The sequence below is a fragment of the Rhinopithecus bieti genome, unplaced genomic scaffold (genome assembly GCF_001698545.2).
Source record: "Rhinopithecus bieti isolate Rb0 unplaced genomic scaffold, ASM169854v2 scaffold_3043, whole genome shotgun sequence".
NCBI classification, from domain to species: Eukaryota; Metazoa; Chordata; class Mammalia; order Primates; family Cercopithecidae; genus Rhinopithecus; species Rhinopithecus bieti.
Window position 1 is genome coordinate 1,973,270 of NW_016804580.1, and position 16,588 is coordinate 1,989,857.

Below are 16,588 nucleotides of genomic sequence, written 5' to 3' on the forward strand. Positions count from 1 at the left end.
TTTTTTTTTTTTTGAGACAGACTCTTGCTGTGTTACCCAGGCTGGAGTGCAGTGACGTGATCTTGGCTCACTACAATCTCCGGCTCCTGGGTTCAAGCAATTCTTCTGCCTCAGCCTCCTGAGTAGCTGGGATTACAAGTGCTCACCACAATGCCTGGCTAATTTTTTTTTTTTGTACTTTTAGTAGAGACGGGGCTTTGCCATGTTGGCCAGGGTTGTCTCAAACTCCTGACCTCAGGTGATCCACCAGCCTCCCAAAGTGCTGGGATTACAGCCATGAGCCTCCACACCCGGCCTAGAACTCTTTTCTTTAGCCTCTCTTACAACCCTCTATCTTAGACTTGGTTTAAAACTCCCCAGCCTAGATTTCAAGGCTTCCCCTTGCCCCATCCTACCAGTTGAACCTCTTGTCTCAATGATAACCAGGAGCTGTGAAGAGGAACCAATTATATTCCAAGTTGAAATCAAAGGAACCTCTGTGCTTTCCTTTAAGCGTATATGAGGCCTTTGCAATACAGAGTGGAGTCTATTAAGGAAACATACTAGGCAGGATTTCATAGATTGCAGTCATTGGCATCTTCCAGGGGGAAAAAAAAGATGATAAAAGTCACTGGTGGTCTGCCAAGGCAGACATCTCACTTCGCTTTCTTCTATTCCCGAGGACACAGTGTGTCATTTGTAGAGTATCATTTTGGGCCCTGTCATGGCACCGCAAGTCATTCTTACAACCCCCTGGTGAGTCATAGGGACTTGCTTCAGACTCCACCAGAGTCTTGCTGAAATATCTGTTAGCATCAGTAGGCTTGGATCCTGCCATCAATTAGAGTTGTCCAGTCACTCAAAACAGTTTTGTTCTTTAAAAGAGACAGGGTCTTGCCATGTTGCCCAGGCTGGTCTTGAACTCGTAGGCTCAAATATTCCTTCCACCTCAGCCTCTTCAGTAGCTGAGCCTATAGGGGCACACCACCACACCCAGCTCCCAGTCACTCAAGTATTTTAAATTATTGAGACTAGTAGGTTTACTACTAGCCTGAGTAAATCTATCAACAGTCTGATACTGGCCTTGTAATGTAAGTTCAAAGTATTATTGTTATTACAGAGGAGGGTCATATAGATTAATTTAGGTGCCTTAAGTCAGATCATACATAAATGTTGAAAATAGGAGTCATACCTGGGCCACTACCTCTGTGGTGGTGATTTAAACCATTACATTTTGTTTACTTCTGTACTTACGATGATGACTATTTACATTAAATTAGTTTATCCATGCTTAAATAATATAAGAACAAAAAATATACTCAAATGAAATGGCAAGACACAGTTTTAAAAATATCCATGTGAACAGTTTAAAAATGTAACTAATTGTTGGTATGTATGATGATTTCATTTAATTCCCATGGTTTCATTTTAGCAATGATATAAAGGTGAAAATAGAATTCAGCAGATGTTTAACCACTAGCAGGATCTAGCATTGAGTGAGTGGACAGAAAACAGTTAACCAAGCAGGTGGACTGCTATCTTTTGAAAGGCCTGTTTACGAAGTTGGCGCTTGGCTGGCGTCTGGGAACTTAAATTTCGGGAGGGTTCCCACAATTCCCAGAATTGATAAGAGTGGCTCACTGTGCCTAAATGATTTGCATGAATGATGTGGTTTATGCTGAACACCTGCTTTCCTTCTGGGAGTCTGGAATTTTGGTGGGTTCCAGGCAGAAGGTGCCTTGGCGCCCAGCGCCCAGTAAAAACCATGGGTACTGAGTGTCTGAAGAGCTTTCCTGGTGGCAACCTTTCATATGTGTTGTCATGGCCCATTGCTGTGGGAACTCAACATGTCCTGTTTGACTCAACTGGGAGACGACCTGTGCAGACTGGTACCCCGTTTCCCATGCACGTCACCCCCTGTGCCATTTCCCTTTGCTGATTTTCCTTCAAGTTGTTTCAGTGTAAAAAAATCATAGCCCTGAGTACAATCGTATCTGACTCCTGTGAGTCCTAGACAATTATTGAGATGGGTGGTGGTCTTGGGGCTCCCCCAACACAAGATACTGTCACCACCTTTAAGGAAGTAAAATGAATAAGAGAAATATGCATTTGAAACTACAGCACAAGGTTAGCATCTTAAGTATGATAAGAAGAAATAGGGACCAACATTGCTTGCAGCTGGGTAATTAGATCTATTCTGCCGTTATCTCAGTGTTTTGTAGCGAATTTAGTGTATCTCGATTAGGACCTTTGAAAGAACCCAGCTAGACTAGTGTTAAATGAAGTTTATGGGAGGCCATTATTTTGATCTAGGCTCCCAGCAGATCAGACTAAACCCAAATGTGTCACCGGTTGAAAGTTCAAAGTGCCATGTCATCAAATTGAACTTTGAGAAGTTTTCCAAACACCTGGAGATTTATAGCAGCCAATCAGAAGGGGCCCAGCGTACCTGAGCCAACATGCTAAGAAGCCCCCTCGGATCTAAACTTATAAAGTAACTTTTAAAAGACCAATCTGCTCTTCATTTCTTATTTCTGCTTTCTTCAGCCCTTTTCTGCCTATTCAGCCAGTATCTTCTGCTCTACTCATCAAGGTTCTTATCCTATTTTATCGAATGAGATGCTGTCCTGATTCATGAATTGCAATAAACATCTGCTCAATTTTTAAATGAAGTTTATTGTAATTTTTTTTTTTTGAGACAGGATCTCACGCTATTGCCCAGGCTGGAATACAGTGGCATGATCATAGCTTACTGCAACCTTGACCTACTGGGCTCAATTAATCCTTCCACCTCAGCCTCCTGAGTAGTTGGGACTACAGGCGTGTACCACCACGTGTGGCCAGTTTTTGATACTGTGTGGAGATGGGGGTCTCACCATGTTGCTCAGGCTGGTCTTGAACTCATGTGCTCAACCTGGAGGTTCAGGTAAAATTTCCTGAATAACAACTGGCACATTCTCTGTGCTTAAACTGTGTTAAAAACAAACTAACTAACAAAATTAGACTCATGCCTGTAGTCCTAGCATTTTGGGAGGTTGAGGTGGGAGGATCACTTGAAGACAGGAGTTTGAGACCAGCCTGGGCAATATGGTGAGACTCCATCTCTACTAAATAAAAATTAGGCAGGAGGTGGCTAAGGTGGTGATATGCACCACCTCAGTCCCAGTTACTTAAGAGGCTGAGGTGGGAGGATGACTTGAGCCCAGGATTTCTAGGCTGCAGTGAGCTAGGATTGTACCACGACACTCCAGCCTGGCAACAGAGTCAGACCTTGTCTCAAAAGAAACTGGTGGCCAGGCACGGTGGCTCACATCTGTAGTCCCAGCACTTAGGGAGGGTGAGGCAGGCGGATCACCTGAGGTCAAGAGTTCGAGACCAGCCTGGCTAAAATGGTGAACATACTAAAAATACAAAAAATTAGCCAGGTGTGGTGGAATCCCAGCTACTTGGGAGGCTGAGGCAGGAGAATTTCTTGAACCCAGGAGGCGGAGGTTACAGTGAGCCAAGACTGTGCCATTGCACTCTAGCCTGGGCAACAAAAACGAAACTCCGTCTCAAGGAAAAGAAAACTGGTAAAAATTCCTGCTGTCAAGAAACTTACATTTCTGTTTGAGGGAGACAAGGCAATTAACCTAAAAGTAAAATATTATGTTAGTTAATGTTAAGCGATAAAAATGAGGCAGAAAGAGGGATAGGAAGCTGGGGAGGTGTTGAAATTTTAGATAAGTTGTCTCATGAGAAAATGTCACTTAAGAAAAGACTTGAAGAACCGGAGGTGGTTGACTTTTTTGGATATCTCTGGGGAGTTCTCCAGGCCAAGAGAACAACAGGGCAAAGTCAAACAGAAGCCTTTCTGCTTCGTGTGTTTGAAGAATATTGAGGAGGACAATGAGAGAGGAAATTTGGTCAGAGAGAAAGGTGGTGGGGAGAGATTGTGGAGGACATGGAAAATTATGGTGAAGCCTCGGGCTTTGATCTAAGTGGCTTTTGAGATGAGCTCTGACTTACCTCACTGAATATCTAACTAAATGAACCAAATTTACATAGTTCAACATGAGGTATTATCTTCCACAAGACTCACAACTTAATAGCCTGAATTTTGAAAAGGAATCATTTAGGTTGGAAGATTCCAAACCTATAATATCTTCTAAAATATCAACTCAAGGCCCGGGACATTGGCTCACACCTGTAATCCCAACACTTTGGGAAGCCGAGGCAGGCAGATCACTTGAGGTCAGGAGTTCGAGACCAGCCTGGCCAACATGGTGAAACTCTATCTCTACTAAAAATACAAAATTAGTCGGGCATGGTGGCGCCCGGCTATTCGGGAGGTTGAGGCAGGAGAATCGCTTGAACCCAGGAGGCAGAGGTTGCAGTCAGCCGAGATTGTGTCACTGCACTCCAGCCTGGACAACAGAGTAAAACTGTGTCTCAAAAAAAAAATATTTATGTGTATATAGATATCAACTCAAAAATTGTGATAAAAACAGAACAAAACCAAACCTGCACCACCCAGTGGAGTTAGGAAGCACTGCATACAGGCAAATCACTTGGAATTTTCTTGAGATAGATTTTTGCTCTTGTTGCCCAGGCTGGAGTGCAATGGCGCCATCTTGGCTCACTGCTCCCGCCCTCAGGTGATCTGCCCTCCTTGGCCTCCCAAAATGCTGGAATTACAGGCATGAGCCACTGCGCCCGGCTAGAAAGTTTATTTTAACTTTTATCTACAGTGACCACATTAACTGCACAATTATCATTTTTGTTATTTTGTGAATATATGGTGGGCAGGACTACTAATAGTTATTTCAAGATATTTTAACTTACGTAAGGAAGAATTGGAGAGTCATAAATGTATCAAGTCCTCAACAGTGAAGATGTGGGAAATTTAGGTTAAAGCATCCTTGTGAACTTTGGGATGAATTTATGCTAATTGATTAGGCCTGTACCTACATTTTTTCTGCTTAAATTTGTTACTCTGGAATACCAAAAGCTAACGTGTTTTAGTCCCTTGAAAAATAAAATTTGAGAATTGTTGCAAACAGTGAAGTGACTTCCTTTTTTCCTTTAATACAGTTTTTAAAAAATTTCTAGCTCATTTACACATTACCACACCACAATGTGTGTGATGACTACATAGTGGAGTGGGAAATTTTAATTCACTTTCTTTCTCTTTTAGGATCTGGGAAATTTTAGTGGAATGACATTTTAAGGGAGCATAATTTTTTTTTAAGGATTTCCTATACATTTTGTTAATTTCAAGAACAGAGTCAGCCGGGTGCGGTGGCTCATGCCTGTAATCCCAGCACTTTGGGAGGCTGAGGTGGGCAGATCACGAGGTCAGGAGATCAAGACCATCCTGGCTAACATGGTGAAACCCTGTCTCTACTAAAAATGCAAAAAATTAGCCAGACTTGGTGGTGGGCGCCTGTAGTCCCAGCTACTCGGGAGGCTGAGGCAGGAGAATGGCGTGAACCCGGGAGGCGGAGCTTTTTGGCACTCCAGCCTGGGCGACAGAGCAAAACTCCGTCTCAAAAAATAAAAAAAGTCACCAGTTATAAAAGGGCTACAAAAGTGAATACGCTGTCATCTTTGCTTTTACAAAGTTGCTTATTTGATAGCCAAACAGATGAAATAATACTTTTTCCTATAGTATATATTTAGCATAATCTGGACTATGATAGCATAAAATTGGTCAAGGGGGCTTATATCAGATAGTAACATCGTCTTACTAAATTCACTTCAAATTATTTATTTGGTCACGCCTGCGTACGGTGATCAGCAACTCTATGGAAATTTTAAATAAACGGTAAACCAGGCCCCGGAACCTACTTTCACTTCTTCCCTAGGCTCTATGTACATTCAGCTCCATCCCAAGAGCAGTTTCACTGCCACTAGCTCCTGTCTTTTTGCACATCATAAGATCACAGGAAACAAACCACGGATATGCCAGAACATTCCTGGCAGTTTGTACATTGTGTTTCACAGACCCTATGCCAAAAACAATGAGCAAGCCTTGAGATTACAAATGATCTTCCTAACAATTTTAGAGACGCGAGTTTTGACTTCCTGCCTGCAGGAAGGAAGTGACAGTTGGAAGTGTGGAGAACAGGTGTTCCCCTGAACAGAATGATATCTTCTGCTTACTAAAATAAAAAACACTGCATCAACACTCGTACATGGAAGTGAACTCTAACCACAAGACTTAGTCTTTTCACCACGGATCCAGCTTCAGAAACCCATATCTGTTTCCTACCAGGAAGTTGTTAAACCCAGCATTAAAGAGAAAACTAAGGCGCAGAGTTCCTCGAATCAGTACTGGGTTAATCCAAGTAAAGAATCTGGGTGGTTTGAAAATGTCCCCTTCCATGTCTTTCCAGTTACCACAGTGCAACTGCATGGCACACTCATCAGAGGACTGAGAAGGGCAGGAATCAGGACTGGAGTAAACAGGTCCCAGCTGAAGGGTAGGTAGGTGATCTTAAACCCTCTTTCATCTCCCGTTGTCTCTGTCTGCAAGTCAGGGGTCTGGGATTATTTCCTCCTGGTGGCTTAGTGTTGGCATAATAGCTTTCTTTTTCTTTGCCAAGCTCACTAGTTGCTCTATCCCTCATGAAGGAACATTCACTGCCTCCTGATCCTTTCTGTAAAATTCAGGCAAATGACACCTCAAAAGGGCTGAAGACTCTGAAATAATTGAAGGCTATGCCTAGGGTCAGACAAATACCAGACAGTCCTCTCCAGTCTCCTTCATTAATGGTGCAAACCCATTAGGGCGTGTGCATTTTCTGAGGGCCCACAGATCGGAGAAGGCTGGGGAAATATTGTAGCATTCACATCTATGAAGCTATGGTGAAGGCTTGGAAAGGGTCATAGTCTTTTTCAACAGGCATCACGAGATTAATCAGTTCTGCAATCCACAGGGACTTTGTCTTTTCTCTTTTACCTTGAGACCCCAAGGAGTCAGGCTATGGAGAAGGAGATCTGGTAGCTTTATTTGGAGCCAAGCATTGCATGGGTAAGGAGGAGCGAGAGAGGAAATTGAAGCCTGTAGACTGAGTGAGTAGATTGAATTGAGACTCATAGAACATGATTTCTCCTTCTGAAATGTCAGTGTGGGAGACAGCTGACTCTCCCTTGGCATAAAAAAAGAGTTAGCCATGATCAAATCCCTGCACATTCCTTCTGCTGCCTACTTCTCTCTCTCTCTCTTTTTTTTTTCTCTGCCGTATTCTTGTTTCTTTAAATTTTTTTTTCTAATTTTTATTCATAACGCATCACTTCTCTCTCTCTTTTTGAGTTGGGAGGAGGACAGGGTCTCACTCTGTTGCCCAGGTTTGGAGTGCAGTGGCACAGTCATAGCTCAACCTCCTAGTTTCAAGCGATCCTTCCTCTTCAGCCTCGTGAGTAGCTGGGAATACAGGTGTGCACCTCTATGCCCAGATAATTTTTGTATTTTTCATAGAGATAGGGTTTTGCCATGTTGCCCAGGTTGGTCTCAAACTCCTGGGCTCAAGTGATCTGCCCACATCAGCCTCCCAAAGTGCTGGGATTACAGGCATGAGCCACTGTGCCTGGCCGCCTTCACTTCTCTTATACTTCATTTGTGCTTTCCTTTTTTCCAGGAATACATATTAATGGACTGTTCTGCGCTTGCCACTGTGCTGAGAAATGAGGATACACAGATGAAAAGCAGATGCTCTCTGCCTTCCAGGAGCTCAGGGTTTTGTAGGGGACCCAGTGTGTAAGTGAATGATACAAGAACATTTTATCATTTGTCCTACCCTACAAGCATCTGAAAGATGTTTTGAGGCTGGGCACAGTGACTCACGCCTGTAATCCCAGCACTTTGGGAGGCCAAGGCGGGTGGATCACTTGAGGTCAGGAGTTCAAGACCAACCTAGCCAACATGGCAAAACCCCATCTCTACTAAAGTATAAAAATTAGCTGGGCATAGTGATGGATGTCTATAATCCTAGCTACTTAGGAGGCTGAGGCAGGAGAATCGCTTGAACCTGGGAGGCAAAGGTTGCAGTGAGCCGAGATTGCACCATTCCACTCCAGCCTGGGTGACAGAGCAAGACTCTGTCTCAAAAAAAGAGGTGTTTTGAGAAAGGAGGGAAGACTTAATTCTGCTTGGAAAAGGAGCGTTAGGAAAGGTTGCACAGAGGAGCAGAAGAGAAAACAAGTGTCTGTGGAAGGATGAAGCTTCCCTTTTCAGGCTTTTCCTATGAAAGCAGGAGAGGACAATCCAATTCTACCCAAAGGCCCAGCCAGAAAACAGTGGTTCAAGCCTGTCTGCTGTCTTCTGCTTGCCTCTCAACTGTTTCACTGCTCTTAAGTACTACCATTAAAAGAATAATTGAAGGGCAGTTTGATTATTTGGCTTCTTTTTTTTTTTTTTTTTAGACAAAGACTCTCCCTGTTGCCCGCCCTGGGGGGAAATTGCGCGATCTCGGCTCACAGCAAGCTCCGCCTCCCGGGTACACGCCAGATTATTTGGCTTCTGTAAAGTAAGGGAAAGCAAACTGGTGGAGGAAAGATTAAAAAAAAAGAAAAGCACAAAATTGTTATTAAACTCCCTCCACCCCACTTCACCCATTCTCCAGGGACAGCGCTATGAACAGTTTGACAAGTATCTTCCTGGATTTTAAAATTTACGTAGAAACCTACAACTACAATATTTGAAAGCAAAAAGATTGTACCATTCATGTTGTTAGACATAGCATCTACGACTTGCTTCTCTCGCCTATCCTCTTCCCTGTCTTACTACATCGTAAACATTCTTAGAACTACTTTTCCTTGAAAAAAATCATTATTATTTTTAGAGACAGGGTTTTGCTCTGTTACCGCAGGCTAGAATGTATTTGCTGTTCACAGGTGCAATCAATGCACTGCAGCCTTGAACCCCTGGGCTCAAGCAATCCTCCCACCCGAATAGCTGGGACTACAGGTGCATGTCACAATGCCTGGCTAAATTTTTAATTTTTTTTTTTTTTGTAGAGACGGGGTTTTGCCATGTTGCCCAAGCTTGTCTCAAACTCCTGGCCTCAAGCAATCCTCTCACCTTGGCCTCCCATAATGCTAGGATTGTAGGTGTGAGTCACTGCACCTAGCCAGAACAATTTTTCAAAGGAAATTTTATTACACTATACAGAGAAAATTACTGTAGCGGTATATAGCTACCTCTTTGAGTCAACAGAAGGAGCGATACAAAGCTTACCTCCTCTGAGAAGCCTTCTCTGATTAATTCTGAGTTTTCTCCATCCTTTCTCCTGTATTTTCTGGTGATTTTCCATGGGGTTTCTGAATGGTATTTGGCCTCTGCTCATAAACACACTCCTTTGTCTTATTCTCAAGCCCTTTCTCTTGCAAAGAACAAAGACCACCTTTTGTAAGGACACATGTGAGCTGGAAGGTTCAACAACTCAGGGCCCTGTAAAGACTGGTCTTTCTTGGTGCGATTGCTTCTCCCTGTTGATCTGTCCTAGCCTTCTCACTCCCAGGTTCCTTGCTCAACTCACTCTTCTATTCCCTCACCGCCTGGCTTCTATTTGTTCATTCATCAGATAGAATTGACAACATGCCAGGAGTGGAGGTTCCAGCCCGTAGAGTTTGGCTTGCTCTAATTCTGACTCAAACTCATGACCTTCTTTTGCTCCACTTAACAAATTCTCCCCATGTTTCTGAGTTCAAATTCCGAAGAGTGAGAATCCAATTGACCTGGTTTGTGCCAGGCTACACTTAGATGGCTGGACACTCTATGGCCCAGGACCCATTCATTCAAGAAGATGTGGCTGGAAAAGGGAGATGAGGGAGATGGACTGTGGGTAGGTCACCCTTCCCAGCCCTAACTTGCCCAGTGTATTTACTCCAACAACGTCCTCGGGTCTTTGTGGGGCACTTGTGTTAAATTCCTAAGCAGAGTGTGAGTTAACAGGGACGGCCAGGATCTGCACGCAGGAGGTGTTCAAAGGACAATGTGGACACACTCAACTGTTTCTTTACATGGAGTTGGGCTCGTGGCGGGCAGAAAGCGAGAATCACAGCCTTTCTCCTAAAGAAACCACAGCCAGTAACCAGAGCATTCCAGGAGGTAGAAAACACTGGTCACAGGTCACGTCACATGAATGCTAACACTCTTGGGGTCATCTTTAAAGGTAAAGGTGACCGGAAGCAGTGGCTCACGCCTGTAATCCCAGCACTTTGGGGATCACTTGAGGCCAGGAGTTTGAGACCAGCCTGGCTAATAGGGGGAAACCTCGTCTCTACTAAAAATACAAAAATTAGCCAGGTGTGGTGGTGGGTGCTTGAAGTCCCAGCTATTAGGGAGACTGAGGCAGGAGAATCACTTGAACCCAGGAGACAGAGGTTGCAGTGAGCTGAGATCGTACCACTGCACTCCAGCCTGGGCGACAGAGCAAGACTCTGTCTCAAAAAATTAAAAAATAAAGGTGGAGGAAGATTATGAACCAGAGGAAAGTCACAGGTGAGAAATAGAAAGCTAGTGTCAGTTTTAAATTCTCATAAATGGAAATAAAAATTGAGCATTCAAAATGGAATTATAGTCAAGAGACTTCTTTCTCAAGAGTCAAGCTATTCAATAACTCTCTTCAAATGCTCAATAATTCCTATTCATACACAAAATGTATAGCAGATGTTATGATTCAACAGAGCGCTAGTAACTCAAGATGGAGTGTTAGGAGGTTAAAATATAATTCATATCTAGTATCATTTAAATAGGCATTTTCATCAGGAATGATACTGACCATTGATGACAATGGTAAGTTATTAGAAGTAGTTGGCAACTGGGTGCAGTGGCTCACACCTGTAATCCCAGCACTTTGGGAGGCCGAGACAGATGGATCACCTGAGGTCAGGAGTTCAAGACCAGCCTGGGCAACAGAGCAAAACCCCATCTCTACTAAAAATACAAAAATTAGCCAGGCGTGGTGGCGCACATCTGAAGTCCCAGCTACTTGGGAGGCTGAGTCAGGAGAATCGCTTGAACCCAGGAGGCGGAGGTTGCGGTGAGCTGAGATCATGCCATTGCACTCCAGCCTGGGTGACAGAGCGAGACTCTACCTCAAAAAAAAAAAAAAAAAGAAGTAGTTGACAACAGAACTGCTGCTCAGATGGGCCTCCACCCCATCCTTTCATATTTTATCACTGTTCTTCCAAGTCTCTTCTTTGGCTTGAAAGAATTTCTGCTAAACTTCAATGGGTTCAAAATCCAGGTTCAAATAAAATAACTAGATGGCTTGAAGAACCAGCTGACTAATTGTCTGGCAGTGGGAGGGCAGAAAGCGTCAATCCTCAGAGCCACACCAGGAGCCTCTGACGCACCCTGGAACTCCAGCAGCCCAGGGCCCCTTCTGCCAGGGACCTTGAGAGAGAGAAGCCTAGAGAAATATGGGTCTGCATCAGTGTGACAGTAGGCACAGGGAAGGCCACAGAAGGGACGGGGCTCAATGTCTGCTGGTGTGACGCCCACTTCATCACTCCTGCTCCATTTGTGTTAGCTGGGGGGCTCTTACCTCTAGCCCAGGCTCCTCTCTGGTTCCCAGTTGGCCTCCTGCCTCCAGGGTAGCACTGCTCTGTCCTTTCTCCACATCAGCATCGAGCCTCCTTTCCAGATGACCAAAGGACTGCTGTGTTCAGAAAACTTTGCTTTTTCACTGCTGGCTACACCCCCGCCCCCCACAAATCCTTAATGGGACACGACATTCTTACAGCAACCTGTTTTGTTGCTGCTGTTCTGAGGTAGGATCTCGCTCTGTTGCTCAGGCTGGAGTGCTGTGGCACGATCACAGTTCACTGCAACTTCAACCTCCCAGGCTCAAGCAGTCCTCCCACCTTAACCTCCAGAGTCACTGAGACCATAGGCATGTGACCCTGTGCCTGGCTAATTTTTTGTATTTTTTGTAGAGAACATGTTTTACCATGTTGCCCAGGCTGGTCTCAAACTCCTGGCCTCCTCAAGCTATCAACCCACCTTGGCCTCCTAAAGTGCTGGGGTTACAGGTATGAGCCACCCCACCTGGCCCCCCAAACTATTTTTCTAACATTGCCTCCTCCTGTTTCCTGCTGTGCCACACCAGATTCTCACTAACCACTGCAGCCTCCTTGGCTGTGTCTGAAATGTCACTGACACCACAGTGCCCCTGTCCATCCTGACCATGTTTATGTGCCCATCCTTTCCCCACAACCAAAGGTGAAGCAAGGTGAAGTTCACCTGTGTCCCTGTAGCATTTCGTTTACAGTCTTCTGACCTCGGTTATTTTTGTTGTGGTTCCTCAGTTTATCTCCTCCATTGGACCTCAGGCACTTTCAGAACAGGAACTTCTGTCATTCATTCATCTTCATACCCTAACACATACTAAAATGCTCATTGTAAGTGCTCAAATATGGTTTTCTTTTTTTTTTGAGGAGGTGTCTTGCTCTGTCACCCAGACTGGAGTGCAGTGGCATGATCTCGGCTCATTGCAACCTCAGCCTCCTAGGTTGAAGTGATTCTCCTGCCTCAGCCTCCCAAGTAGCTGAGATTACAGGTATGCACCACCATACCTGTCTATTTTTTTTTTTTTTTTGTACAGATGGGGTTTCACCATGTTGGTCAGGCTGATCTCGAACTCCTGACCTCAGGTGATCTGCCTGCCTCAGCCTCCCAGAGTGTTGGGATTACAGGCATGAGCCACTGTGTCTGGCCTTAATTTTTGTATTTTTTAGTAGAGACAGGATTTCACCATGTTGGCCAGGCTGGTCTTGAACTCCTGACCTCAGGTGATCTGCCCCCTTCGGCCTCCCAAAGTGCTTGGATTACAGGTGTGAGCCACCGTGCCCGGTCTTAAGTATGTTTTTCGAAGGAATGATATTCATGGAGACAATTGTCATCCTTTAAATATTTGATATGCGTTTAAGCCAGTCACAGATAGCTGTTAGTGTGTAAATCCTGATAACAGGCTTCTAATGTCACCATTTCAGTTTGCTGGGCAGCAAAACAAAAATAGCATTAATTTGTGTTATATGGCAACTAATGCACAATAATGAATGAATATCTTAAGTATTAGGGAGGATCCTGGTTAGAAAGTTGATAAAGTGAATTTAAACTCCCTTTTCAAGCACTTGAAAGGGAGGAGTGGTTTTCCAAGATGAAGACTTAGGTTTGAGTATCTCCCTTTGCCTGAATGTGCTTTTATGTGAAAATAGAGAGTTGGATTCTATCTATTCCCCTTTAACTCTAAAATTATATTATTCCAGCAGTTTTACTTAACAAGAGTTGACTATTACACAAATGGTTTTGTGCTAATATTAGCAATAAACACCTTTTTAAAACCCTGCTTTTACCCATGCTCCGAGGCATGCTCTAAAGTTCATTTGACTTCTAATAATGGATGTGCAAATATGTTGAGTGATCACTTCCACAGTGGCCCTGTTCCTTTAAGAGACCATGGTTGTTAAGTTAGGAGATCGTTGAACCATGTGAGGGTCAATAAAAGAATAAAAAGTCACTGGTTAGCGATCCGAGGACAAGGAACTTGATCCCAGTTCAGTATCTGTGGGTCCGTATGCTGCCCACAGTCAAAGAGGGAGTCCCAGGTCCTTGGCAGCTTGCCTTTCCTCAGGATGGCTTCTGGAAGGCTCATTAAGTTCATGGTTTTTGAGCTCCTAGAGTTTGCCGCTTTCTCCATCCCCACACTCGTGATCATGGAACAGTTTGCCACCGCCTACCAGGGAGCAACGGCTAGATCTGACAACACACCCTACTGGCTGATCGTCTCCTGTTCTGTTGCCTATGTTGCGTTAGTGACTCTACTGATCTGGGTTCCTGTAAAAGTTCTCCTGCACAAGAAACATTATATTTACAGAAAAATTAAAGGATGGTAAGTAAAAGAATTTTTTTTTTTGATATGGAGTTTTGCTGTGTCACCTAGGCTGGAGTGCAGTAGGGCAATCTTGGCTCACTGCAACCTCCGCCTCCCTGGTTCAAGTGATTCTCCTGCCTCAGCCTCCTGAGTAGCTGGGATTATAGTCGCGCACCACCACGCCCAGCTAATTTTTGTATTTTTAATAGAGATGGGTTTTCGCCATGTTGGTCAGGCTGGTCTTGAACTCCTGACCTCAAGTGATCTGCCTACCTCAGGCTCCCAAAGTGCTAGGGTTACAGGAGTGAGCCACCATGCCTGGCCCATAAAAGAATTCTTTAGTAGGGAATCCCTGTGATGCTTTCAAAGATACGTTTGTTTGTTTGTTGTTTGTTTTAACTTTTATTTTAAGTTCAGGGGCACAAGCGCAGGTTTGTTACATAGGTTAACTTGTGTCATTAGGGGTTTGTTTGCACAGATTCTTTCCCAGGCATGCACTACCATGCTCAGCTAATTTTTGTACTTTTAGTAGAGATGGGGTTTCCATGTTGGCCAGGCTGGTCTCGAACTCCTGACTTCAAATGATCCACCCACCTCGGCCTCCCAAAGTGCTAGGATTACAGGAGTGAGCCACCATGCCCAGCCCATAAAAGAATTCTTTAGCAGGGAATCCCTGTGATACTTTCAAAGATATGTTTGTTTGTTTGTCTGTTAACTTTTAACTTTTAAGTGCAGGTTTGTTACATAGGTAAACTTATGTCATGGGGGTTTGTTGTACAGATTATTTCATCACCCAGGTATTAAGCCTAGTACCTATCAGTTGTTTTTCCCGATCCTCTCCCTTCTCCTACCATTCACCCTCTGAAAGGCCCTGGTGTGTGTTGTTCCCCTCTGTGTGTGCATGTGTTCTCATCATTTAGCTCCCACTTATAAATGAGAACACAGGGTATTTGGTTTTCTGTTCCTGCATTAGTATGCTAAAGATAATGGCCTCCAGCTCCATCCATGTCCCTGCAAAGGACGTGATCTTGTTCTTTTTCATGGTTGCATAGTATTCGATGGAGTATATATACCACATTTTCTTTATCCATTCTTCTATCACTGATGAACATTTAGGTCGATTTCATGTCTTTGCCATTGTGAATAGTACTGCAACGAATGTACAGGTGCATCTGTCTGTATAATAGAATGATTTATATTTCTTTGGGTATATACACAGTACTGAAATTGCTGGGTCAAATGGTATTTCTGTCTTTAGGTCTTTGAGGAATCACTACACTGTCTTCCACAATGGTTACAGTAATTTAGACTCCCACTAACAGTGTATAAGTATTGCTGAAAGGTATGTTCTAACATACTGTGGGTAAGGATGTGAGCAGAGCATAAGGATAGAATGTGACATTAATGAGAGACTATAATTACTGCTTCTGTAAATGTATGGATATTATGGTATCTTCTAAAATTTTTCTACAGTCATTTATACTGAGTGATAATAGCACATGAGATGGGTTAGTAAGACTGGAGTTTATGCCAGTTCGTGCTATTCTCAGTGGTAAATGTTGGACCTAATTCTCCTGTACACTAGACTACATAAACTCATCAGAGTGAACTTACACAAATCATAATCAGAAGATGGTAATGTAGAATTTTAATTTTGCATAAAACTGAAAGTAAGTCTATTTTTAATTATTGACATTGCATTTTGCAGGCCTAAGGCGTACTTTGACCATTAACTAAGATTTTTAAAACAACTGGTTCCTTTAGACTTTTTATTTACTTATTTATTTATTTTGAGACAGGATGTGGCTCTGTTGCCCAGGTTGGAGTGCAATGGCTTGATCATTGCTCACTGCAGCCTCGACATCCCCAGGGGGCTCAGGTGATCCTCCCAACTTGACCTCCTGAGTAGCTGGGACTGCAGGTGTGCCACCTGCACTTGGCTAATTTTTGTTTGTTTGTTTTTTATAAAGATGAGGTTTTGCCGTGTTGCTCAGACTGGTTCCAAACTCCTGGGCTCGTCCTGGTCTCCCAAAGTGCTGAGATTACAGGCATGAGCCACCAAAGCTGGCCTACTTAGACTTTAAAAATAAATAATTTACTATGTTAGTAAATTCTATTGCCCTTGTAGGGGAGGAAAGTACTTCAATAACAATACAGAGATATTTTAAATAAATCAGGATGTAATGTTGATTTAACTAGCAGATTAGCTAATGGGTGTACTGATCCACATTAAGAGTATTGAGAACAAGTCTCTGATATCAATGTGTTTTTCCTTTCAGATCTTCAGATCTGATTCTTACTCATCTTGGACATCTCTGTTTTCTTTGATAAGTTAATTTTTCTTTCATACTGATGTTTTATTTATTTATTTATTTGACAGAGTTTCACTCTTATTGTCCAGGCTGGAGTGCAGTGGCACAATCTCAGCTCACTGCAACCTCTGCCTCCTGGGTTCAAGTGATTCTCCTGCCTCAGCCTCCTGAGTAGCTGGGATTACAGGGGTCTGCCACCACTCCTGACTTATTTTATTTTATTTTATTTTATTTTATTTTATTTTATTTTATTTTAGTACAGACAGGGTTTCACCATGTTGGCCACGGTGGCCTTGAACTCCTGACCTCAGGTGATCCGCCTGCCTCAGCCTCCCAAAGTGCTGGGATAACAGGCGTGAGCCACTGCGCCCGGCTGATATTTTATTTTGAAAGCGAACAACATAGAACACATGTGAAAAGTGAAGCACTGGGAAT

General features: G+C 43.6%; 1 protein-coding gene across 2 annotated transcripts in view; it reads left to right on the forward strand.

Moving 5' to 3' along the window:
* The first annotated feature begins 13,341 nt into the window (after window positions 1-13,341).
* The window catches only part of TMEM236 (transmembrane protein 236), a 48,353-nt gene continuing 45,106 nt past the window's right edge, over window positions 13,342-16,588 (forward strand). The window contains exon 1 of one of the 2 annotated variants that reach the window (XM_017869207.1): window positions 13,342-13,859. In XM_017869207.1, the coding sequence (XP_017724696.1) occupies window positions 13,603-13,859 (257 nt within the window). In that variant the 5' untranslated portion in view covers window positions 13,342-13,602. The remainder of the gene's footprint in view (window positions 13,860-16,588) is intronic. The other variant, XM_017869206.1, reaches the window with a different exon arrangement.